The sequence below is a fragment of the Ptychodera flava genome, chromosome 6 (assembly GCF_041260155.1).
Source record: "Ptychodera flava strain L36383 chromosome 6, AS_Pfla_20210202, whole genome shotgun sequence".
Lineage (NCBI taxonomy): Eukaryota > Metazoa > Hemichordata > Enteropneusta > Ptychoderidae > Ptychodera > Ptychodera flava.
In genome coordinates, this window is record NC_091933.1 from 25,111,663 (window position 1) to 25,139,489 (window position 27,827).

Sequence of the window (27,827 nt, forward strand, 5' to 3'; positions counted from 1 at the left end):
TCCTTTGCTTCTGTTTTAATTGCTGGATTGTAATTCAGGTATGCTGACAAGTTTTTTTCTTTTGACTTTGTTTCCTCTGTACACAAGTGCTGGAATTTGCTCGTTACATAAGAATATTCATCACTTTTGTATCGGACCAGTTATCAAAACAGAATGAGAAACCGCCAAGGTAAATTTGGGCATGTTCTCATTGTATACACGTCACTGTTGTGTTTTCCCCTATCCGAGCAAACAATTCAGTCTGAAAAGCCTGCGGGTCATGGAACAGACAGGATGTCTACAGATGATATGGTGGTAGACAAATGTCTGTGGTTTGATACACCCCCACACTCAGACCGTGGAACCCACTCATGTCAAATACCACAACTACCTGAGTGGCTGAGGTCATCGACATCAGTTGCCAGACTATCGACATCTGAGAAAAACACAGAAAAGATAGGCTTATAACAACCTTGTCAATTGTTTTGCCAGTTCTCCTGATCTTTTTCCAGTGTTTCAAAATCATGGTCCATCCCTCCTTGTAGTCTGAGATACCTGAGGAGTTTATTACTTGTGAAATACTTGGAGCTTCACGTGGGAAAGAAAACACGGGTTCTTTAATTTGGGACTAACATGGCAAAAAAGCTATATTATGCACATTTTAACATCTCTTCTTTTCTTTGTGAGCTGAATTTAGAACATTAACATTCCTGGAATCTCCTCCCCTTGAGAAATTGGAGTAAAGAACACGCACAAACCCTTGAGCACTGATGCACTATAACCAGGTGTATTACAACTTTGGTTAACACCTTCATGAATGGACTAATCTAAACATGTGAAAGTTGTGGACAGTGTGACAGAATGCAAAAAAATGTATTAAAATGGTGGCGTTCATCCAAACTACAAATTCTGCCAGATCACTAACAGGTCACATTATCTGCTTGCATCTAATGTCACAGGTCACAAAAACAACAAGCCCATTTATTAGTGAACTAAGATAGCGGTTTAAAGTATGGGATCACCACGCTCATTACACTGGCCATTTTACAGTTCCACAAAGGCACATTTTGATAATTCTATTGACAACACTTGGAAGTATCGTACTCGTCCGAGTATAAGCCCCTGCTCGTGTTTAAGCCCCCTACTGATTTTAGAGGATTTTAGAAAATGCATTACATCCGTGTATAAGCCCCTACCCTAGTGTAACTCAAATACAGAAAGGTTAGGAGAGTATATTTGGTCATTTAACTTGGTAAAATTAATTTTAGATAATAAAGAAACCATTAAAAGATGTTAAAACAATGGGAAACTGGAGTTCCCTTGACAATATCGTAAGGAAAATGACACGTTTTTCCAGTACTATCTTGATTCTTTGACCCTACTCACCCCCGTCGCCTAAATAGAATAGTCTCACTCACGTCGGCCATTGTTATTTTCATTCACGGCCACGATGTTTTCATGCTTGAAACATGCAGCTTCTTTTGTTTGAAGCAATTATCCTTTCATTTGTGAAGACTTTTCTGGTGACTATTACAATTTCACTGCTATGTTGTTGTTTTCACAAGATGTAGACAGTTGATATTGGAATATTGAGTTGCCTTTCCGTGTGGGCAATTGCATGCCTGTTCACAATCACATGTCATTACTGTTGATCAGCAGCATACATGACGTCTTTGTTTCAAGTTTGGGTTTTTTTCGACGCTGAAATTTCACCAAAATGTCACTTCTGTATTCAGAGATTGTACAATCAATTTCTTTGGATGTGTAAGTCGATTTTGAAAGCGATAGAAAGATCGAGTGGTGTTGAAAAAATCGTGCATAAAATTAGCATAAATTAAGCGTCCATGCCAGATAACATGGGGTTGCTCGAGTATAAGCCCCTCCCCTAGTTTTACCGCTGTTTAGTGTTGCCGAACTGGGGCCTTATACTCGGACGAGTACAGTATAATAATTATACACCTGTAGGCACAAGTCAAAATGTCTGTATAATGTCACTGAACCATCAACTGACAATGTACAATGATTTATTCACACAGGATAAAGTCATCCTCCATCCAATGATCAAAGGACACCAATATCGCACACCTCTATCATCAAAGCACTCGATGGCTGTTTGGGGTCATCCTGGTGACTTCAGATAAGAGTCAAAGGTCAGAGAGTAATGTCTCTGTTTTCAACAGGTGTTCTAGATTGTATGACCCGTTTAATTCAGACACAGCCGCCGCTACGTGGTGGTCTGACACACACGAGAAGAAGTGCTTTATTGGTTTTCACACAGGCTTTTTTTTCATGCAAAGGTCACATACCGTAAGTCTGTGAGTAAATATGTCGCTGAATTCCTTACTTGTGCTTTAAAAAAATGCAGAGAGACTAAAATGGTGACCATTCTATCTGCAATGAAGTACTTTCACTATCTTGAAAACTACCTGTCCAAAATTTTCTTTTCTTTATTCTTCATCACAATGCATACTCAACTAATCCCCTCGCCTGACCATACCTCCGAGCATTTACAAACATGATGGAAAGCTAAGAAGTAAACAGCTGAATCAAAACAAACCATGGTTGGAAACTTCAGAGCAGAGACTATTTTTCTCGCAACATTTTCCAAGTGAAATGTATAATCTATAAAACTGTTGATGTCAATGTATACTCGGAAGATGTTAGCTTTACAGTGGTGGCATGACTCACATGTGAGATTTTTAGGATATTTACTACTTGATGTACTTTCTACCATTCTCAATTCATTCTGATTTATTGATTCTTTCACATATGGAGATGCTCAGAGGTTTTTAACTGGTACAACTTCCATTCATTTAATCATCGCCAAATCTTCAGCATAAAAAACTGCCCGCTTCCTCATCACACACAATTTCTGGTCGCAACCTAGAAGCGGATGGATGGAAGGCTTATTCACATCCCTCTTGTGAACAGCAATAACAAGTCAGAATAAAACTTGGGCCGTGCCTTCAACGCCTCTTTCTCCTTCCTGCAAACTGTCATCGATGACACTTCTGACATAAAAGCTTTGAGAATGAATGCACAGAGTGCGTGAGGATACATGAGCTATAGCGATTACCGGACATGGCAATTGAGACAGCCCAATTGACCAAACCACTGAACACTGTAAGATTTAGTGTAAGGTCCATCTCTGTGGGACAAGATGTTTTACCTGAAGTGGCAAATTCTATAGATACTTGTCAAGAATCTACGCTCATCTGACAGCTCAAAATAAAGAGCATACCAGTACAAGGGAGATATGTTCACTAAATGTGCAGCATACTTTTCTATTCTGAACCATCCAGAATCTAATATGAAACTGATAAGCTCTGGTGTCAAAGTGCAGATATGAAAGTATCCCATGATTCTCTGTAGTAACTGATGACTTATACAACACAGGGAAGGCATGCATGTCTGTGGACTACAATTGAAAAATGTCCTCATTTAAATTGCCAAAACCTCCTTCCAAAATTAATGAGGCCATTAAAAACTTAGAACATAAGTGGTACATGGCAAAACTTTACAAAAATGTAGAGTAATTTGGGAGCACTGTTGTAGCAATAATATGATTCATGTTGTGTATCAACTGTGAGACGCACATACTTCTTTTAATGAATCCCAAGAAGGAGACTGGAAGGGCAGCGAGTTCTCCAGTCAGGATTTGATCATTAAAGTTCCAACACCCTGAATCAGTCCCATTTCGTTAATCTTAAATCAGATGGCTTACATTTTCATGAAAGTGCAGTACTGTATGCAAAGCTTTGCCAAGTGAAAGTCACGGGGAAAAACAATCTCAAAGAAGATGTATACACAATACAAGGTCTAAAACTAAAATAAAATTGGATCGTAAAATGGTCAAGATGTTATCACTTCACAATTGAACCCAGTTAAACATGGTATTGACTTCAACAGATCTTTGCCACTGAGCAAATATTTTTAATAGCATTGCCACAGTACTAAGTGCACCTAGTGGCTGTAAGAATTCCCAGAGAAGGAAGGCAGTTCTAGGGGTTAAGATTACGTTCAAGGCAAATGTGAGGTCCAGTAAAGCAGGTTTCACACACAGGGAAAGGCTTTATATGCATAGTGATCTTTAATAAGACTGATGAGCAGGTGGAATCACACGGCCTTTACACACACCAGAATGCTGCACAATTGTCCTGGGGTCAAAGATGGGCGGTTGCATTATCCTCAAGGTCCATGGGTCGGTGGGGACTAAATCTGAACTGAATTAGATTTTTTAATTTCAATGAATCAACCTGATAGCAACCTATGGGTGAAACAGGTTACCGTTATGTATCTAAAGTATCTCATGCAAATGAAACGAGAGGAGCAAAATTATACCGATGAAAGTACCAGAAATACAACCCATTGGTCATTTGCTGATGTGTGTACTTTTCTTAGTTCAGGATTCAAGGATGGTCAAAAAGCCATCATTGGAATACGGCTAAACCCTGCCACTCTTCAGGACTTCTGAGCATTCTTTGAATATTCCGTGAGTACTAAAACATGAATCATCAAACTGGAATAGTAGAGATGGCTGCATGGCGGTGAAAACCATCACGTATTAAAATGTCATCACTTTTTTTCTGAGTGTGATTTACCTCATTCTTACACAATAAATCTGCATGCCAGCTGCCATTTACTGGAAAATTCTCTAGCATTCATGTTCGTCTCTCCTGCTAATGTGCTTATACATGTACTCGCAAAAGCACACAAAACATCAAATCCAGACACCACTGCAGTATCTTGTCATTTTGGAGATTCAAAAATTGCTGCTGTGGCAGTATTAACGGAATTTGCCGCATGAGTTATTAGTAATTTAGTCGACCACAACCATGCAGTTTTGTGAGATTCTTATTATAAAAATAGCACTGGTTTCTTATCAAAATGGCCGGCTCTTGCCAGAGACAGTTTACCACAGCGGAATGCAGCCGCTGCCCATCCGTTTATGGGGAAAATGTCATCCTCACGGAGATGGGAGACTGTCCATTTGCGGAATCTGCACATGGTCAGTGGTAACTGATCCTCAAGAATGTAAGCTATCTCAAGACTCTGGGCAAGGAATGCCGCACGGACTAAAAATGCACTGATGTCCACAGCTACATCTCGACCCATGGCAGAACTGGAAACAACAACTGACTGAAACGGAATTTGATCGTGACTTGTTTCAGTTGCACACTGTCAAATAAAAATATGCATCACAAACGCATAAATCATTTGTGAAAGTATTCGGTAGATTCGAGCTTTCAATTGGCTTATTTTTCTTAATGCACAGCATAGCAATATCCACTCTATGAGGCATATATACGGAATTTGATACCAGTGTGCAATGTTATTCATGATTCAGCAATGCACAGTTGTTTGTTAGATGTGATGTACATCCAAAGCTGAGATTTAAACAATGCAGGACCAAAAATAATTGGGAGATGTCAAGATTACATAATATACAGTACATACATGTACATCCATACAATGTAAAACTTCATATTTTCACACTTTGTGGGTCCATACAAGTCACTGAAACAAATACATTTTTTTTTACTTCAGACCTGCTTAATATGCATACATGTGAAATGGCAAAGCCCCTAAAGTAGAAATTACATCAGTAATGTGATGATCCATGGGCCACTTCTGCTTGAAAAAACCATACTTGCACTCTTACAATGCTGCACCTACATATCATGCCAACACTGAACACCTGAATTCAATGTTTTTGCAGTGTTTGAACTTCCTTATGGATGTTACTTTTGACAAATTTTCCACTACTTTTGTCCTGTCTATAAAGAGAGGGTCTCTTGTTCTGCTCCCACAATCCCAGAATGCTCAAGGTGTCCAACTTGTCACCACGGCCAGGATATTGTTCAGTGTTGTTGATCTCTGTGGATGAATTTTGGTCTTGACTAGAATTTGCTGGTCAATATTGCATATTGTACAGAATAGCATAATAGACATTTGTTTAGCAAGGCTAAATATTTTATATTTGAACATTCTTCAATGTCAAGAATAAAACAGTGCTGTGTTTGTTTAAAGTGACAAAAATAATGAGCAATAATCGTCCAAGGTTACGCTTATTAAAATGTGATGAGAAAATCCTGTCCGTTGACTTTAACTAAACCTTGAACGTGTTTATCTAATAGTCAGACACTTTATTCAGTCAAACAAAACTCAAGTATGAATCCTTCAGACCTGCTTCATGTTGTGTGAAGATATTTGGATGCCTATTGTCTGCTTGGCAACAAGCACTACACATCTATATGAACATCTACTTGAATTAAAGTCGGTCAATATCTAGATTACTGCCAATACCCAGGTCACTGTATCCCCGGACAGCCTAGACGTAGCTAGGTAGGTGGACACGCTGTCTGGCCAAGTCTACTATGTAGCAACTTGGCAAGGTGACAAATTCTCAATACCAGCGATACATTGATGGGCTTCTATTTTATACAGATATTATGTCTACCGGGCAAAAAATAGAGCACTGTGAACACATTAATGACTGAGTTTGGAGTGGATCCAAGACGCCACATCAAGGCTTTAGCCGTGCTGCCTACATGGTTTGATATTAAAAACCAGGCAAACATGATATCCATGACAAATTGATTAAATGCTGCAGTTTGCTAGCCTTGCAATAATTTGTCTGAATTTGTGGTTCTTTCTCCAAGGTTTAACATCTATGTCAAGCTTGTCAATCATTTTAAAAATGTTGAGAATGCATTACACAGCAGAAAAGGACATCACTTTCAGGCAGATGCTGGGCTGTAAAAATAATCAAGCTGAAGAATGGGTTTTGTTTTAGTTTGTTTTTTGTTTTGTTTCCACCAATTTGTTACAATGATACAGTCACAAAAGGTGGAGTTCACTTATTTTTTCAAAGTCGGTAATCCTTAAGATCACTGTGAAGAAAGTTGGTTGCCAAGGTTGTGGGTGTGGCTGAGGCTTCACTCCCATTGAATTCTGGGAAGTGATTACATCCTTGCTTGGATGTTGAACACTATACCCGCAGAGCTCCGGTATGTGCAGTCCGTCGCTTTCTCCTAACTGACCTTTGCAGCGGCCAAACAGCACAAAAACCACTCCCAACAGCTAAACAACCCTCGAAAGAGAGTGCAAAGGGCGAGTCTTTCATTTCATGACACGAGAGTATCACTAAATGGTGTACAATAGGATTGAGCACAATGACGTTTTTATGAACAGAATGAAACGAGTGTTGTATAAATGCAGCAAGTCATACTCTTTTATTTTATTGTGTACCGCCAACCACTAAAATGATCCAATTTTATTACAGTATTTTGCCCATCAGCTTAAACTGCTCCTGAATAAAGAACACAAAAAAATCATCATTGTTTCAAATACAACATGTGCTAATTTTATGCCAGTGTTCTAGCTACCTCAGAATTGAAGCTCCTCATTTCTGTCTCAAATCACCACGATGAACAATTTTACATCACTTTGTAATGCGCAACTTGAACTTTAACTTAGGCAGATAATTTTTCTTTTGAACAAAACACTGAACAGCGAATGTTCAGTGTTATGGACAAAGGTTTGTGAAATATCATAGGGAATGCAACCGACTTCTGGTAGGAATAGGTCAATGATGGGTTTTTCATGGCAGTCATTAAAAAAGCCAGTGTATACCTCTCCAATTTTATTACCCTTATCCCTGCTTCAAACAAAGATTGAAAATTACTCTCATAAACTGCAACATTCATTTAGTACACCGTGTTAAAAGTTTTACATGCCTTTGACTATAGTTTCAAACTCTTCATTGCTGAATAACCTGATGTATTGATGCCTAAAAAAGCCAACATTTGAATAACTAGTGTGTTATACAAGATCTTCCTCTGCAATCTGCAGGGGTAGATCACGCTGCACACCAAAACAATGGTGTATGAATTTTAGCCATAACTTGCATTATGTCATCAAACATTTTTAAATCAAAATTCCTGTTGATGTAAAAGCACTTTTCTTTTTATTCTCCTTTGAAACAGTCTTTGAACCTCATCTGATGGGAAACAGCAAATGTTATTTCAAGGCATTCAATTTTCACTTTTTCATAAAGAACTGCGCCACACTGTTCACATAATATTTTGAATATTTACCGGTCTATGTAAAAATTGTCAAGTGATAGCATGCATTGGGTGACGTAGTCTGTGAATGTATGACAGTTTCAATTATGACAAGACAATGAGATTTGCCATCAGTGAATGTTGAGTGATAATATTACATAAACGACAGAACAATGGGATGACTCTGCAAAAATGTCTGTTCGACCAAAAAGTGACGGTTTCAAAAAGCAATATAGAACCTTCCTTTGCACCAGCTACATTTATGGCCTCACAAAAGTTTTTCCCATCGAGTGCAAATCCCATGATTTTTTTCCTCTGCCTTTTATAAACCCGTGCATGAATAGAGCTGATAAGGATTTACATTGCATGTTCAATAAAATGGTTCTGAAAGGGAGAACACTACATCTTTAAAAGAAAAATTTGATCCAAAAATCATGAAAACTGTACTAAAGCAAACTTTTCTGACAGATAATGATTTTGTTGGTACAAATACAAAAAGGACTTTGTGCGTGAATAGCACAGGGTAACTGTATGGATGCTTGTACTTTTTCACTGATTCAGAAGAAGTGAGGAGTCTCCATCCTAATAGTTTATATTTCTACTGGCATATAATAATTGGTTGAAAAATCTCAGAGTCCTTGACATGCTGGTAAGTGGATGTCATGAACTTTGACCTTGGGTGAAAAGTGCAGCAGCCTATTTTGCTATTTGCAGATAAAAATATAATAGCAATTGAGCAAATTTTCTGAAACACTTCTACAAATTCTGCTGACTTGCATACCTTACAGATTCTGTCATGAGGCTGACTTTAATACAGGTATGCCATTTTCTTCATATTAAACTATTGTCACCCTACCCACTTGGCACGTATGTGCCTCCATTGATCACCCAGACTTATGACATTTTTGAGAATTCAGCGACATCTGAACGTTGTCAGATTAAATGATAAGAAAGTACCTGTATAAATGAACAGTTGCAAGGACAGAGTATGTTGTTTTTCTCATCAAACAAAGTCTACAAAGCATGTATTTTTCAGATTTTGTTTTTTTTGAATAATCATGATATGAGATATTAACCAAGCAAGAAACACTATATGAAAAATCCTACATAAATGAAGAATTTTTCTAAACCATTAATTTTGTTTCAACTTTGAAAAAAATCACAAAAAAGTGCATTAAGTTTACATGTCCATGCACCAAATCTCTCACAATCATTTCACTTGATCCCTCAGTCGCCATGACAGCTGATCCCTGGATAACCTTTGACACGTGGGATGGCAGTGACAGTGGTTCAATTGACAGAGTTCAAACACTGTGCAGAACACTGTGCAGCCAGTGGCAAAAATGTTGAAGCCTTTTTCAGAATTGGGACGCCTGTTTCATTTTCAAAGGTTTAAAATAATCACCATTATGATTTTATTTCTCCCCTGCATATCCGCAAAACTTTTACCTTTGTAAATGACATCTGCACAAATTTACGGATCGTTCTGCTTTTCACAAATAGTTTTGAAGAGAGGGGTACCTCTTTCTGGACTAAATGCATTCTTATCCACATTGTAAAGATTCAAATTTGCCTCGAGCCATACTCTTTTTCCCCTGATGTAACCCTTAACACTTCTTTCAAATCCTTTTGGATGGCAATTCTAATTACAGTACTGTGCTGGTTGACTCTTCAAACAACAAGCCATGACCTCTTTCTACTTTCCCCAGATGATAAATTTAGAAAGTTCCCTTTTTTAAAGGCTGGAATTTTTCAAAGTCACAAGTCTGTGACCTATCTTGGATTTACAAAAGATTGTTCTGGATTTGGACCAAACGATAAAATTTGCAGAAATATTGTACGCTGAATTTTGAGGATAATAATTTGCGATGGATTTGGCTGCATTACAACAGTGGAGAACAAAGACTTGTACTGTTGGCAGATAAAATTGGCACCTTGCACTGTCACAGAGTGGCCTCAGCGTGAAAAGAAGGGGAGAAAAACACAGACTCCCAGGGGATCAGTACCCTATCATCATGACTGGAACAGCCTTTATTACACACAGACTCCTATTTACAGGTCACACTTGTCTCAGAAGTTCACCCGGGTCCATTTAAACAATTGTCCGATGACCAATAGCGCAACCTGTCTAAGGAATTCTGTGACAATCTGGCTTTCAAAATGTTCACCTAAGGCCGACCAAGTCTGTCAGTCAGTCAGTCAGTAGTACTAAGTATCTAAGCAAATTTTACCTGCACACCAATATTATAGTTTCATTTTCCAAGATATAAAAGTGGACTGCCTAGAAATCTTTCTTTCAACAGAGGGAAATAGAACTCAAATATAAATTGTTGATTTGAATACCAAAGGTGAATTTCGAATGTTGACACTATACAGCACTCAAAATCCATATTGCAGTTTGGTTACTATGTTCCTCGCTAACTTGAGACCAATAAAAGATAAGGCTAATTGGTATATAACAAGCTTTGTAGTGACTCAAAGTGGGATGAATAATGGATCAATTTTATCAAATGATTAATTCAACATACAATCATACCATGACAGTCATAAAGTACATGTACAGCCCCAGTTGTTATTCACCCATATCAATCAATACATCATTATATGCCGTGTAAAAAATTATTAACTGCCAATGAAGTATTTACTCTTGGCTATGTGATTACTTATTTAAATGCTCGACATTTTATTACTCCTGGGAAGAATGTCAGGAGTTGACGTAACTCCCCTTGTATTAGGAAGGTGGGTTAGTTGGCCCAGCAGAGGTGTCATCACCTGTTTAAGTAAACATTCTAATGAAAAACCCATACACTGGGAAACTTGCAAATGCACAACTTCAAAAGTGGCGTCCAGCCTGTCTGTGTATTGAAACTTTAAAAGTCGGAAGACAGAGAAACTCTGTTCATAAAAACAATGCCGGTTGTTCTGAAACAAGACCTTTACTGACAGTGGGACAACTGACCACTTGCTTGTTGTCAATGGGTATGGGCTAACTCCACTTCTCCGAACAGTTGAACAAACAACAGTTCAAAATGGAGCGGGTGCAACCATATTTATCTTCAGTATCTCATGACACCGTCTACACTTGAACTGTGCCACAAAGAGATGCAAGAATTCTCTGAAGAGCACTCCAAACCGCCACTCTTCAAATATTGATACAAGAGGGAAGTCTGGCAACTAGCTAAATCAACCTTCTTAAAATGACTGAAGTGCTTCATGGTCATAATAATTCTAATCATTCAACTTAAAGTACACAACCCCTGATGGACCATTTCGTTACTGAGGCAAATTCCCATGGTGCACCACACACTTTTTTTCTAACTATTCTCACAACTTCAACTTGCTATCACAGAACTTTACTGAGGTCTTCCGTGGCCAATTTTTTGCAAATCACAGATTGGGTGAAAACTGTTGATGGGATGATTTCATTAAAATGAAAGTGAACAGAAACGAAGGCATGGAAACACTGGTCTTTGCAAGGATTGGAAATGCTAGGATCTGCGGCATTTGGTATTTCTACACCAGTAATATACTTATGATGCAGTTACATCAACAACTCCTTAGGGTTGGATTTAAACCCAATTTAACTTTTAAGCACATGTTCCTGAGGGGTGAATTTTCAGGGTTTTTTCTGGGGAACATCTCTGAAAGTGCAGCATGGCATGGATTGGCCAACATAGCACAAAAATAATGCTTGAAACAGCTGGAGTCCTGTACTCCTGAGTTACTGGAGCTATTTCTTCCACATCAATCTTTGTCACTCTTCAAGACTTTGCCTTGACAGAAACTTTTCAAATATTGATACAAGAGGGAAGTCTGGCAACTAGCTAAATCAACCTTCTTAAAATGACTTTGCTCCAAGGGTCAGAGGTAAGGTTGCAGTAGAAAATTTTCTTTAATGCAGGACAACTGAACTCTGACAAAGGATGACAAAAAAAAAGCCCTGACTGGCACAGTGGTTGTGATGACTGGGTCAAGGGTCACTGAAATTTCAGTTGTGTGATATACTCCAATGCACTCCAAGAGCACCAGCCAACTATGATTTAAAAAAAACAGAAAGCGTGTTAACAAAGATGCCTTTTATGTCTGTCCTTTCCCACCTGTCCAATGACATTCTGCCAAAAGAATGGTATGCTGAAAATAGAAATTGTTCTTTGCATGATTTCACAAGGCGACACTGAGATCATCCAACAGATAAGACAACAGAACCATTTGTGGTTCAACACTGTGACACTGACATTGCAATTTATCTTCAAGAATTGGCAATCTGACGGTTTCAGTTCACACACTCCATTGGACAGCACTGGTGTGTGGCCATGCATCATGCAATAAAACACAACCACAACAGCGCTTTGTCGGGAGTCAGGAACATTCCAGACCAGTTCCCAGGGGGATTCACCTGCAGATATCCAGGATTGACCAAACCCTTACCGAAAATTATTTCTACTGCAAATTTGCCGTAAGTTTGCTGCAAATATGCAGCAAGCATATAGCTTGCAGGAAGGAGTTGCAGAAGTTTGCAGGTAGATGTGACCCTCCTGCAAACCCTTAAGTCAGTTTGCAGCAAATTTGCGGTAAACGACTAAGTTGCTGCAAATTTGCGGCAAACCAGATTATTGCTGCAAATATGCAGCAACACATGATTGACATATTTCCCACTATTTCATTACCAGGGAGTACACACTACACACTGAGTACTGTTGCACTTCGTGACCAGTCATGTGTAAGCAACATAAAATTGATCTTTCATTTATATTTTATGTTCATTTATTTCATAACAGACAATCCACTTTTTAAATTATAATAACTGGTAATGCTAGATAATGAACAGCTTCAGTTATGCTGGTGAAAGCATTGCATGGATATAGAGTGCATCTAAGTATATACTGTAGTGACATGATGTAATAAAAGTGCCCTTTGACAATCTGGTTGGGTAAATTATGTGTTGGATCGAAAACTGAATTTTTAGGGAAACAAATTTTTAAAACAGGGACTTGTCTGTCTTGCAAGTTACACCCTGTATTTTCTGCGAATGATACCAAAATGCAAACAGTTTGGAACGAAATGTGCGTTTGATGATGGTCTGTAAGGACACGTCGTAGAGTTTTGTTACTGCATGCAAATCTGTACAGTATAAATGTTTCCGCTACTACCTCCAAGCAGAGTAGTGGCTATGCTCCAAGCTATTCATCCCATCAATATAGTACACATATACGGTACGTACAATGCACAGTCTGTCCCATCGATGCCGCTGACAAAATCTCGCCTTCTGATAACATGGGTCGAGGTAAAAGGCTTTTGTCCATGTTTTCAGCGTTAGAGTTATATTGCCGAGCACAAATTTGAGGTTTAGGATTACACTCCATCCCGAGTCGCTGTACGAAAATTCAAAGCGCCGCTTCACCAACGTCCAACACGTCCTATGTATCAGCTGCGAGCAGCCGACATGTTTACACTCTCCGGTCACGGTTAATCAAGGTCAGTTCGCGCATTGATATTGATTCTTCGTGCTGAAAGAATTTTTACTCTCTTTTTAGTCTTTCTATGATAAAAATAACCATTTTCATTAAACTAATAAATTAAATGCTATATTAAGTATGAAATATAACGGATTGGTGCAGATGTAGAGTCAATTCCAGCATTTAAAAACGGGACTACATTATCAATCGCGTAATGATTTATAGATCGCACTTCCGTTTATCGTCATGAGGCTTGATCGGTGCGAAGTTAGATTTTAGTACCATCGGCCAGTGTCAGCTGCGTGCTTGTGAGCAGGGAGTTTTCTAGTGGACAATTTCGTGATCTTTCTATGGAATCGCCAGCCAAATGATATCACATAGTTGCAAAAACGTGTATACAGTACCAGGGACAGGCGGAGTTCTAAATTTGTGAACGCGAGCGGCAGTAAAGATGCCGACTATATTTTCCGAGTACGGTATTTACACACAGCACGGTGAGACCTGCAACCGGACCGGGAATCGTCCAGCGTCTGCGAGCCGTTCAGAAATGTAAGTCAATGTACCGTTCGTCTGTACATCGATCTCTATAATTATGTTCTGTAATCGTTGTATTGCAATCTTTACCTAAACATAAATTTTCGTTGAGTACAGTACTGATTCATACTAAATTCACTTTCGTTCACAACAGTTACTTACTTAAGTGTTGAGATTTTTGCAGATTGTCGCCGTCGTGTATGTAATTGTAAACAACATACGGCGAGTTGTCCGCTGTCGGACATTTTAATATTATTAATTTAATTTCGATCATGAATATTTATGCATTTTCTGCTTCAATTTTTCAACTTGATTTTGTCTCATTTTCAAATAATTATCGATTTCTTTCATGAAATTTACAATGTTTGGTCAAACGGTAAAGACTTACACTCTTCCCTGAACGATTTATATTTTTCAGAATCCATTGCTGGTACACTAAAGGGGACAAGAAATTCAGAGAACAGAAAGCCAAATCGCAGCCTTTGACAGTAATGTAAATGTTACATGAAACTTCTCAAGTCAAAAGAAAATCTTGACATGATCATGACACTTATGTGGCATGAAATGAACATGGCATATAAAATAAATTGTACCACAATTGAATTTAACCTTTTTTCTCTGTCATCTTTTTGTTTATAATAACTTTATTTGCGCTGACCATTGTTTCTCGTGAAACTGGTATTTCAGAGTTTAGTTGGATAAATAATATTTATATATTGGTGGACTGTGGACAGCACAAGATGTGTTTTATCCAACTAAACTCTGAAATACCAGTTTCACGAGAAACAATGGTCAGCGCAAAGAAAATAATTTGCTGTATGGAGTTTGCCGCAAGTTTGCTGCAAGGATTGTGCCGCAAATTTGCTGCAAAGAGTTTGCAGCAACGTTGCGGCAGGGAGTTTGCTGCATATTTGCAGCAAGTTCACAAGAAACCTAATTTGCATCTGAAAAATGAACCACCCGCATATTTGCGGCAAATAGTTTGCTGCAAATTTACTGCAAAGCTTGCGGCAAATTTGCAGTAACAGTTTGCGGGAGGCCTAAAATTTCGGTAAGGGAACCCATCAAACATGTTTTGGACTGATATAAAGACCTTTGGTTCAAAGTTCACCATTCAGCATTTGCTTCTTTTGTTACAGAGAGCTAGTACATTATGTCCTGAGTGCAAAGACTTTTATGATAACTGATAAGCACTTGTTTGTGTTTTGACTGTGAAAAGCAGTTGTTTTTCAGAGAATGGCTGTATTTTACAGGCTATATTTCAAATAAACATTTGTTTTACATTTCTTCTTCACGAGCCTGCTGTCAAGATCGAAAAATCAATCTACACACACAGATGACAACAAAGCATTTCTTCAACTTATACTGTGCCAGATTAAAGCTGCTATCGTCTGTTCACAGAGAAGGTAAAACACAGAGAGAGAGAGAAATTGGCCTTATATGGACATGCAGACGATCAGTGACACAAAACTTATGGCTGGATTTACTGAGGTCTAAAAGGGCAACACCATCAGCATGTGGCTGATCTGATATTAACCGGATACCCTATATGAAACTTCAATCCTGTATGAGCTATGCTATGGTATGCTATATACTGAGTTCTATGACTTATTTCATGGTTTTGTTTGAGCCGAGCATGTCCAACAGCTTTAACCTTTCCTCTGAGCCCCATGCATGTCAATCCGAGGTAAACATGATAGTTGCCGAAACACGAAACATTTGGCTTCCGGTGTCAAATTGTATCCGAGGTGTCAAAATTATTAGCTTTAGGAATTCCCATGCCACTTGGTGCATGAGCGTTAGCCTTGTTGCTACAATGTCTGCAAACACGTCCCTATTTCAGCCGCCGATATATGCAATTTGTCCACTTGCCATAGTTCAGTAACTGTATCCTAAGTGTTCATAGCTCAGGACGTTAAGAGAGAAATGGAGGCATGAGAGCTACAGAGAATCAATCTTCAATCAGGTAACCTTCAAAGTCAACAGCAAACCACTCCCCATGCATTTGACTCATGCATTTACCAAATCCCCTGGTATGTTAATATGAGGACATGTATGCCCCGATTAATATGACCCAAAAACTTGTGTTTTGCAAGATTAGTCACTTGTTCAGTTGGGAGTGGCCCTGTTACACGTGTTATGGAAGAGCAACCCTGCAAATAACCTTGCTCGGGGTTAAAAAATATTTGCCATGTTTGGTACATAAATAGAGTTTCTCCATTAGGCATGGCCTTGGGGTGATTTAAGTTCTTTTATCACAGAAATGCATTTGGAGAATGAAATATCAATTGTCCATCTGAGGGTACTAATGAGCAATATCTCTGAGTTTGGAAAATAATGGGGTAATATGGCCAAAAAATAATAGGTTTGTTTCTGGTCATTGACATGTGGCAAAAAATGATGCAGCGACCCGATTTTTTTCGATTTTTTATTATTTTTGGTGGAATTTGATACAGTTTTCCCTTTTATCCATAGCGGCAAATAAAAAACAGAAAAAAAGAATTGACGCACATACTTTTAAGTGATGCGGGCGGTGACCAGAAACAAATCAATTTTTTTTTTGGCCTAAGAGAGCCACTTCTTTAAAAGTTTAATGCATACAATCCTGTTCTTACCCTCAATGGAACCCATTTGGGGAAACACAACTTATATTCACATCGGTCGTACACGACACCAAGAATATCTGGGGCCAATTCTGGCACGCAGGATGTGGAGAAAAGAGTAGAAAAGTAACAGGATTTCAAACTCTGTAATTCATCCCAGCCAGTGTCTCCACTCATGACCTTACATGGCTTTAAAGGGAAGCCAAGCCTCCTAGCCCGAGACTGCTCTTACAGCCTACGTGAACAGCCACAGAATGCCAGTCTATCCTGCATGCCATTACTGTACTAACTGGCTCAGAGTTCACTGAACTAGTCAACTGATGTGGCAGAGGATGAAAAGGTTAGGCCTATCTGAGTAATATGCAGAAATTCAATCTCTCAGACGCTGATATGAAAAAGCTACCCCTAGCCGCCTTGCTGCAATGGAAAACAAAGACCCATGGTTGAAAAGTGGTGATGTTAAAAAGGTCGCAGGCCATAAAGGAGATATTATATATTCTGCAAAGCTCCTGGGCCCTTGAGTTGAAGGCTTACTGCCTCATGTCATTGGTTAACCAGCCCCAACTCTGAAGAATGTTTATAAAGTGAGTGCCCTTGATGAATTTAAGCTCCGATTTCAAGTTCCTGGGATACAATTCACAATGATGTGGTCATGGTTGTCCTCGGCGGTTCACTCCAGTGTGTAGTAAGAGGGATTAACTGGGCGCTCCATACACACCTACTGTGAGGTTAGAGGCCTTTTGTCTGTTGGTACACTTGTGAGGTGCCCATTGTCTTATCAATGCCACAAGACACTGTGAATGACCCCAGGTGACCCTCCCATCCCCCTTCTTATCATTGACAACAACAGCATTTGGGCAGTGCCTGAGTATCTGGCTCTTTCAACTAGCTGATCAAAGGACTATAGTAAGATCTGGTAAATGATCCAGAAATCATTCTATTCTGCGACGTACAACTTTCAATAGCTTCAAAGGAGTTGTAATGGCAATTGTTCGTAAAACTTAAAAAAAAAATTAACGTGCATGAGTGGAAATATATCTACCATCACCATCAGCTAGCCTGGAAGGTAAAATTGCATTCCGACAACCCAGCTTTGAAAAGACCTCTCAAGTTGACATGGCCCCCACAAGGATCTCATAACTTCTTTGTAAGTGAAAACCAGTATAGTTTATGACACACTATTTTCAGACGAGACTGCCTGGATTTTTCCACACCCCAAAATTACATATTTCACCACTTACATAAGAAATATGACATTCCAATCCAACGCAAATTTAGTCGAGTTTGGGATCCTGTCCAAACAACCGCCCCCAAATCACGTTCCCATTTACACTGTCTAAAGAGATGTTTCATAATTATGCCTGCAAACTCTACAGAATATATTTCTTTAACAATCTTTAAAATGGAGGAGGGAACAATTACAGTATTGAATATTGTTTTCAAAATTCAGGAGAACTTGACTTTATGGACTGTTTATCAGTTATATGACGCTACATATATATTGGCTATTTACATAGAAAATGCAAATAACAAAGCCTCAATGTTATCAACAAAAGTAAAGCAAACAAAAGTGCTTCTCTTTTTAATTTTGCTGGTATTGAAAAAGCTCTCAATTAGGCCAGTTGGTGTTATAAACATGTCAGAATTGAAATACAATACACATTGTGGCACATGGAGATATGTATTTGTTCCCTTGTTTATCTCAGGGTTTCCTCTTTTTTGTCTAATTTTTTTTGTCTGGCAAGGCCTAAATCAGGGTAATCAGATTTAAGATTTAATCGTTACATTTATGGTTATTCAAAATTCATCTGAGGAACCAATTAAGGCTAGTATCACAAATAAACAGCAGAAAAAAAAACTCAAACATAATCTAGTACACAACCTTGGACGCCCTGACAAGAGCTGCAAGGCACTCATATGAATGAAAGGCTGGCCCTGAAGTTTGATCATGTCATTGAGGTTGAAAGCCCTGGCTTTTGTGATATGTCATCTTAGAGGGGGTGTCAACAATTCTACACATTCAAACAGATCTCTTGGTTAGATTTTCATTGCTGCATTTGGCACTCTTTATTTCCTTCTTCAAAGTCAACATCCCACTTGGTTTTGCGATAAAAATTAATAGAGGTTGCATTGGGGAGGGGATTCATAAACGTAAAAAATCTAGATCTATTGGGTCAAGCATTAGGCTTATGTCAGGGTCATAGATTCCTCTTGTGGTTGTAACAGCAAAGTAATCACCGGAAATCAATAAATTGAAGCATATATTACACATTTTATGTGCTCTCCTCGTACCTATTTCCATTTCCTCTGATTCTCAAACACCTACTCAATCATTATCTATTTGTGATAAATGCACCTTGGATCATATTAACAGGAATTCTTTTACATGTAAGGTTTAGGGTGTGCCTTATACACATATGAAACAATGCTGGACTCACAGAGCTTTTAGTTTGCACACCCAACACTTACGCAGCAGATTTTCTTTCAAAGTCTGTCCGTAGTACCATCAACCATCGTGTTAACCCATTCTTAACTTTATGAGAACATAGACACACCCCTCCCTCCAAAACCTTTAGCCTTTCAGACATCCAAATGGCCTATAAGGCACAGATTCAGGTGCACTGTCAACTGTCACTAGCATACCTCATTGGTGACTCAGACGTGGCATACAACTGCCCATTTGACAGGAATCAGACAAATCAACGCAATTATTTCAAATTTATTTAGTTCAGACTCCTTGCCTATTTAAAACGTACTGATTAATTTAGTACCACCCTGAGCCATAACAGAGACACGTAAATGGCATCCTAACAAAAATGCTGAGCTCTGCTCGTAATCATCCAAAGGGGTCACTTGTTTCCATGGCAACAAATCATTCCTCACTCGGCAAAACTGATCCGATTTTACGAGCGTCTACTTCGAAAATATAAATATATTTGAAATGCCAGAAAACGATGGATTTGGTAAAATGACAGTCAATGGTCTATGTATGTCACATATAATAAACAGCTGGTCTAGCGTCTGGGTGCAGGTATACGAGTATCTTGTGAAGATACGTAAATTTCACGAAGCTAGACATGTCCCTGCTGTAAAAATTGTGCAAATTATGCCCACGATTTACAAAATGTGAGGTGGACATACCAATGCATATAAATCTTGTTCTTTGAAAAACCAAACAACGAACATGACGGCATGTCTGATATTTCTGACCTATCCTCCCATCCGCCATGTTGCTGTGCATCGATTTGATACTGCATGCAGTGTTGCACGCACGTCGAGTAATGGCTTCGGGTTTTTGCAAACAATATTTACTGCAAGGCCACGTTGTGGAGGCTCGATGAGACACATGTGCCGTTTGAACCTCGCAGCAACGCATGGATGGACCCTACGTCCGGTTTATCCGGTAACACAGCCAAGTACATTATAGCCGACGTGTATTATTTGACAGCAGCCGACCTACATTTATTGATTCCTGTAGTAAAGACCTCACCGTACCGCACACCTTGTCGCGGGTCATCGTGGCAAGTCAGCAATGTTCAATAATTCTGAAAGACCTTCGCTTGATTTGTCCCTCGCTTACTATGTCTAATCGAAGAATACCAAACATACTTACCAATGTTGACGATTTTGATTCCCTCGTCTTCGAGGAATTTCAACGCCAGGGAGACGTTCTCCAACTTCATCGGGCGCATCGTTGGTCGCTTACTATACCGATGAAATTTCTTGTGGGACAGAACTTCGACGAGGGAGATAAGTCGCAAACCATCGCCGAAGTCTGAGTTTAGGGTCACAATCTGCTTGTTGGCTACCTTCAGATGTTCGTTGCACCATCTTGTAAAGGTGTTCTGTTGGATTTTCTTCCATTGCGCGTCGGCTGCGAGATCTTTCTCGGCGAGCGGCATTTCTTCGTCCTCGTCAAGCTCTCGCTTCTGCACGAGTTCTTGATCATCATTATTATTCATTGTGCCTTGTATTTATTCAAACCTGTTGAACAATGGACCGAGGGTGTGACTTGACCAAACGCTTCCGGTGTTTCCCAGGACGCGAGACTGGCGCGGGTTGGGTGAGCAGTCAAAATTGGAGTGTCCGAAACTGCTAGAAATGCCGAAAGTCAATTCCTGTGGTTTGTATATGGTAAAACAGTTATAATGGTAAGCGAAACCGGTTTCCGATCGTCACTGGATCCTGTAAAACTAGAAACGACAGGAAAAGTCGTTAAATATGTGCCTTGCGTAGGAAAAAGTTATAAACAGTCCCCCGAACTCAGAAGTTGACGGCCATTTTAGCCTCATGAACAGCAACACGGTTTTGTACAGACGTGGTACAGAGCTCAAGCCCACTGAACAGGCAATGCTGGGGGCAGATAAAATCGTCTGGTATTTATGCCAATATAGGCGTTGTGGATGTGCTGGTCTTTCATCAACTGTATGACAAGCTGACGCTGTCAAATGAAAGCTCTCACTTTTCCATTAGCCCCGCCAGTTTGTCTTAGCTGATTGGCCATTTAATGAAATTTGACACCGAGCAACAGCGCATCAGCACTTTGGATAGTCTGTATCTACGTCCAGCATCATCATACTCGCCCCAATTTGGTCAAAGATGCACATCCAAATAAGGTCAACATCGCACATCATTTCTATCCCCGTTCTCCCCTTGTACGCCGCGAAAATAAGTGCACCCAAAAACCACAACAATTTCCCCCCATTCCCTCAGACTGTGAATGGAAGTGAAAACCCCAATCTTCCTATGACTGTCAAAAAGCCATAGGATATGTGTCATAAGGCTATAATTTTAAACTATCAAATGCGAATATTTCCTTTCCCCGACAAGGATACTTCGGTCATGAGCCGGTCATTCTACCCAGGACGCACTTTCGAAGCTTGGTCAGGTCGCTTTCAATGAGCATGTACACGGAGTATGAGAGTTGTTGCGCCCTCGCGCGAGCGAAGTGTAAATTATGTGCTTTACACATAGCGGTGTGTACTTTTACAATTAATAAACTCTTGTAAATGTTCTGTTTATACAGCTTTTAAACTGAATTTTACGGTAACTCTTCGCAGTGATTAAAATTTTGATGAACCAGATTTTTCAGTACACTAAACGAGCCAATTTAATGCCCTCTCCAATCAAAGTAACTGCGACACTAAAAAGTTTGACTTTGAATGAAACATAGTAGGCCTATGCAAAGTCGTTCCACAAATAAAACCCTTTGCATATTGCAATTCTGCACTACGTTCGCCATCGCTCTTTTACTCCGTTTATATTGAGCGCATCTTCAAAGATTTCTCTCGGCGGCACTGCAAATATTGGCTGCATTATTGATGATTCGGAGATGTTGAAACTGTGAGCTAATATGTATACATCATTGTGCAAAATGTGATTGAAATTTGTTCCATTCATGTGCACATGTTGCATTTCGCACAATAACGGTCAAATCGCGCTCATTTTTATGACACAAAATATATAAGCTTATCTGGTGAAAACTGATGGCATAAATGGCATAAAATGTCACGCATGTTGTTTACCGTTCATTGCTTATTTAAAATACAAATTTAGCTGTGAAGGAAGTAAATATATGCACCTAGGGTTTTACCTTCTCTCACCAAGATAGACCATTACAATTTCGGTCGCACCTGTCGGAACGAGGAAGGCAAAACTGATTTTAAAAAAAGCTTCCTAAAGAATGATACCAGTATTTTTTCTATACTTTGATGGAAAACTTGAGAGTTACTGATACAGAAAGTAGCTATTACCGCTTCTCTGTAACGTATGACTCAGGCCTATGAACAAGTGATCTAAACATTGTTTGCTCGATTCAATTCCAGTTTTTGAAGACGGTTTAGCCCGGTGGCCTTTTACATTAATTTTGTGCTTTTATAATTTCTGCATTTTTATCTGTGACCATGTAAAAATGCGCCGAGATACATGAAACGCGCATTGATAATTATTGGTGGTGATATAACCATTCATTTGAATGGCATTGATGCGAGGGATCTCAAGTTGTGAAAGCTGTGTCCCATATACTACTTGTGCGGTTATTACTGGCGGAGGCGGCCATGCATGCATCTGGTAGATTCCATCAATCAACAAACGCAAGACATGAAAATGAAGGGTTCTGCCTTCCTCCGTTTGCTGATGGGAAGAAATGGCCTGTCAACTTATTTGACAGGTGATGAGCTCCAAAAAGCGTGAACACGGGAAACACGTAACATAACACGCAGTTGAGGCTGATGTGATACTTGATGCGCCATGCAGGTCAAAGGACATCGTTTTTTTGTATCCGTTTCGCTGATATTTACTTCAATAAACCATTTGGTAGCAGAAAGGGCAATAGATGACAATGAAGTAATTTCTAGCGTTAAAAATTTAGAGAATGTACATAGTTTGTGACGTTGTCTGATTAACAAGTTTTTTACGAACCGAGCGCGCAAGCTCGACGAGGAGCTTGCACGGTTCCTAAAAAATTTATATTACGAAAATTGTGAGGCAAAAACAGTAGCAGCAAACAGAAGTAGATCTTTCACAGATGTTGCTCGATAGCGGAAATGCTAATATATGAGATAAAAGCCCAAATGTTACTTCAAAGGCTTTTTTTCCCGCCCAATATTTATTAGTTCGGGAAAGTACAAATTTGCGATATGGCGAAGACGCTGAAAAGTTTAGTCGTCTACCCCGCATGCGTGACATACTGGGATCAGATGGCGACATACTTTCAGAACGTCTAGTGCAAATGTTTGCCTTCGCTCAGACGACAACGACACGGCTAAGGCTTAGTAAATGGGTCCACTCTGGACTACTCTCTCTGATAAATATCTCGGTATTATAGGTCATAAACTTGTCAGATTTACGCACAAAACTCTTTCTCGATTAATCATCCCCCTCTTTCAGCCGTCTGCGATTGTCGACTCAGCCGAAAGGATTTCTCGAAACGCTGTCGGGTATGTAGGCGACGCGCCCTCCTAAAAAGCCAAAAACGTCTTGAATTGACATTCCATTCAAAGCCACAGTTCATGCTTGAGTTGTTCAAATCAAATAAAGAGTCCATAAAATTGGTGACCAGACATCTTGATATTTCAATGTCACGAGAAATGGAGTTCACTGCCAACAATAAAAGCGGTCTGTTATTGTGTGTGCAATAGCGCTAAATGCCCAAAAGTACAAGTAGCCTGACCTATGCTATTAAAAATCACATCCCGACGATTTTTACCGCATCAACAAAAGTAGCGTGCTATTTCCTAAATTTTTCTGCTTTGCAGGGGGTCATCTCTGGCCCTTCATCTGAATAACAATTTGATACTACCAGCTTGTACTTACTTTTGACTTGCTACAATTTCCACCGGGGAATTTGGTTTCAATATCATATATATCAATGTGGATCACTACATGCATGTACGGACTAAAAGTGCATGAGACCGACCATTTCCTTCACCAGTACAACCCTTCGAATTCACAGGCTCCCCCCTCTCTTCTCTCTCTCTCTCTCTCTCTCTCTCTCTCTCTCTCTCTCTCTCTCTCTCTCTCTCTCTCATACAAACAACGAATGCAAATACAATTGCTAGCACAACAGCATGACGTGACGATTCCAAAACATTCTTCGATTCCAGTCAATTCAACGGTGAGACTAAGCTATTCCTCTGTCTGTGTCTATTTGATCGGTCTTTCAAAATCCTTCTGAACTAAGTCTGTCGCACGAGCCTGTTTTGTCTCCCACCATTCCTTTCATCTAATTGGGTTTATTATTCACAGTAACGATATCACCAGTTCAGCAGTTCATTATTTCTGAATGAAGATTGCCAGGAGCACCTGCTGTTTTGAGAGGGGATTTTACCCCCTAATGCGACCATGTGACAGATCTCAAAAACATGAGACGAACACCTTGAATTGTTAGGCAATGGACATCGCACTATGGTGGTGGCACCTGACTGAACTCACCTAAAGGACTCGCTCAGCTGGTCAAAAATCAAAAAAGTTTTTTTCTCTTAAAAAACGCAAACAAACTCGACACGCGAAACCGTTGGAACCGGTGCGTGCACCCGTTCGTGTTATTTTGATTTGCTGTTTTACCGAGAAAAAAACCTTTAAAAAGCAAGTACAGCTAGTCTGTGAAGCAAAACCATTGGTCACAAAACAAATGATCAGAATCGTTCAGAGTGAACAGACCGGAATTTAATGCCAAGAATCAGTATGAAAGTTACTGCTAAAAGAAAATATCACGAAATGTCCAGGAGAAAAGTACTCGCGTGGAGCATTATTGCCCCTGGTGTTGTTTTGCGTGCTGGTCATTTAACACGCCAGGAATTTGTACGGTCTCTTGAATTATACAGTCGGTAATTGTCAAGACTTAAAAATCATAATGTTATTTCATGCTTCATTCATTTTATAACTTTTCACAGGGGTATTTGACCAGAGGAATCGCTCTTGCAGAACTCCTGAATCCGCCATAACAGTCTGCTCCGCATCACTCATGTAACGGTTTCTTTCCACAAACAAGTGTTTGTGTCGCGTTACAACAACGAAATCTATTGTTCCAATCTCCTCGCCAGTCCTTACCGGTAAATTTATGAATAAAACCCAAAGCGTTCTGAGTTTGTCTCCAAGTGCCGACTCGGAAACAAATTTTACTTGTCAAAAATTCCCGTCCAACCTACTAGTGTCACCACAAATGGTTTGACCCAACTTGATACTTATATGTAAGCACTTGAAACAAATTTCAGACAATAAAATCTACCTATATATAATATGCAATATATATATATATATATATATATATATATATATATATATATATATATAATAAAATTATATATATAATATGTAACGCTCCATGAAGCATGCTGTTCGATGACAGATACTGTGTACGTTAGAATGAACAAATCAGATATTGTTGCATATTTTGAAGAGGCCTTGAGCACAACTTTACGATCAATCATACAGCAAATAAGTATGCATATACTTTTAAACAAATCTGGTGTAAATTGGGGTCAAAAAGTCAGCAAACATTAAACCAAACACATATTTCACTAAAACAGCTTGTTGACTTAACAGTGAAAGATTATTTTGATCTTATTTGGAAAGTGAAATATATGTCAGTCCTTGCTCTATGTCGTAGAATCATTGAGGACAGTCTGAATATATAGACAGATTTCCATGCGCTTATGTACGTGTATCGTATTCACCTTCACTGAAAAGAGTACAATAGGTCATGCACTTGTAGATGTGTGTACGTCGTTTAGATATATCCTTCGACGGACAATATCGTTCAGATATATCCTTCGACGGACAATATCGTTCAGATATATCCTTCGACGGACAATATCGTTCAGATATATCCTTCGACGGACAATATCATTAATAAGTCATTATCAGTGGGCCTTACTGTCTCATGGTTGCGCAATGTTTCACTCGGATTCAGATTGCGTTTTCAATGCTCCTATTGAGCTGGCTATGATGTGAGAGTGTATGTTTCATGACTTTCGTTGCATGCTGTCCTCGATTTTCAAATTAATTCGGCCCTCTGTGCAAACATCCCGGGCCAAGTTTCACCAAAGGTTTCGATCATCGATCCAAGGGTTTCCAAAGTCGACAGGGGCAAGTGACTGTTAATTCTTCTGTAGCATGAGTATAAGAAGCTATGTTCATAAACTTCAACCCCTAAGGCTCATTCCGGACACATTTGAATCAAGATTGAAGCACGAAAGAGATGGAATTGGTTGACAGTTGAATAGTTAGTGTTATCTGATGACACCTGTAGATGTCTTTTATGACATCAAACATTTCTCACGTCGCGGATATTTTTTTTGTATCAGGGGAAATACGATACGAAGCCAAAAGTATACAGTTTCCAATATCGTTTGTCATAAATGTAATCGTATGAACTTTTGCACGGACAGAAAAATTGTGCAATATTGTAACACCTATACGAACATTTGTTGCCGGTATATTTTGAAGTAAAATGATATATTCAATGTATCGTTTACTGAATTTTTGGCAATTGTTTAGACGGGAAAAACTACAAATCGGTTTTGTATTTCAGTTGTACATATTTGGTAATGTCAGGTATTTTTCTTTGTCGACGACTGAGTCTCGAATGATGTCAGTTAATAGTTATGAAAATTGGCGAAGACAAATAAGTGATCCCAGTCGCAAAATAAGTTTACTTTCTTTGTAACAAAAAAGTAACTTCCTACAAATGCCAACCAAGTCAGTGACTATAAAAATTGCTATTATCTGTTTGATTCCAAATTTCAAAGTCAATACCGTTTCTATGACGAGGCGTAGTAAGTTAAGGGACACATCAACCAAATGAGACAACTTTGAACGATAGGAAGACTGTGTGTCGTCCCACTTTTCATTCATTCGAGTTATTTCAATTTCAAAGCTAAAAAGCTTAAAGAAGTTATCATCAAATATTTATTTACTCATTCATTCATTCACTCACTCACTCACTCACTCACTCACTCGCCTGTTCATCATTCATTTATTTATCCCTTCCTTCATTCATTGGATATGTTCTTGTTCGAAGAAATGCCGGGAAAGCGGCAATCAAGGACTTTGAAGAGAAGTCATGTAGGTACGGGCCATTGATTGAGAAAGTGGTGTGGACTTATTAAGGGATTAACCATTAAATCTTGGATGGGTAGAGTCGAGTCACAACGGGGATATGCATACTCTGTTTGGTCTTCAAGTATTTTCCCCCACGCACAAGATATAGGAGCATGCGCACTCCCACTCTTCAACACTTTGTTTTCCAATCACGTGAATATTACGTCTTAGAAAAGTAGCGAATGGAAGGTAGAGTTGTTTTCAATGTGCGTTTTTCCCATATTTTGAACACGCCTCCAAAGGTTCAATGGTTACCTTAAACATACTAGGTATAGGGCTACCTCGAGGACCATATTCTGTCAAACGAAACGTTTATGAGTAAAAAGATATTGCTACAAATGTGTATTGCTATACTCTTGACAAACGGGATATTGCTGTCTTTGATGGCAGTTTACAGGTTGTCATTGAATCTACACGGCTTGATGGTTTTCTAAACAATGCCAACAATAAAAGTGTAGCGCACCAGACATGTTCTACAAGTTTAGAGACCAAACCTCTAGAACTACACTCGAAAAAAAATGAGAGACCTTTTTACTGCAAATTCGTTTATGAACACATGGTATCCTATCAAAAGTAGTGTTCGCACA

The 27,827-nt window shown here is 39.2% G+C and overlaps 1 protein-coding gene and 1 long non-coding RNA gene across 12 annotated transcripts in view; one reads left to right on the plus strand and one right to left on the minus strand.

Annotated features, from left to right (window-relative positions):
- Window positions 1-27,827, minus strand: part of LOC139135296 (filamin-C-like) — a 150,517-nt gene that overhangs the window by 106,629 nt on the left and 16,061 nt on the right. For 9 of the 11 annotated variants that reach the window (XM_070702636.1, XM_070702632.1, XM_070702628.1 and 6 more), the window contains exon 2: window positions 20,252-20,831. In XM_070702636.1, coding sequence (XP_070558737.1) covers window positions 20,252-20,600 — 349 coding nt within the window. In that variant the 5' untranslated portion in view covers window positions 20,601-20,831. Of the gene's footprint in view, window positions 1-20,251; window positions 21,059-27,827 lie in introns of those variants that run through there. The other 2 variants (XM_070702633.1, XM_070702629.1) reach the window with 2 other exon arrangements.
- On the plus strand, window positions 13,775-14,643 carry LOC139135295 (uncharacterized). The gene is made up of 2 exons (XR_011552965.1): window positions 13,775-14,050; window positions 14,454-14,643. It is a non-coding gene; the product is annotated as an uncharacterized lncRNA (long non-coding RNA).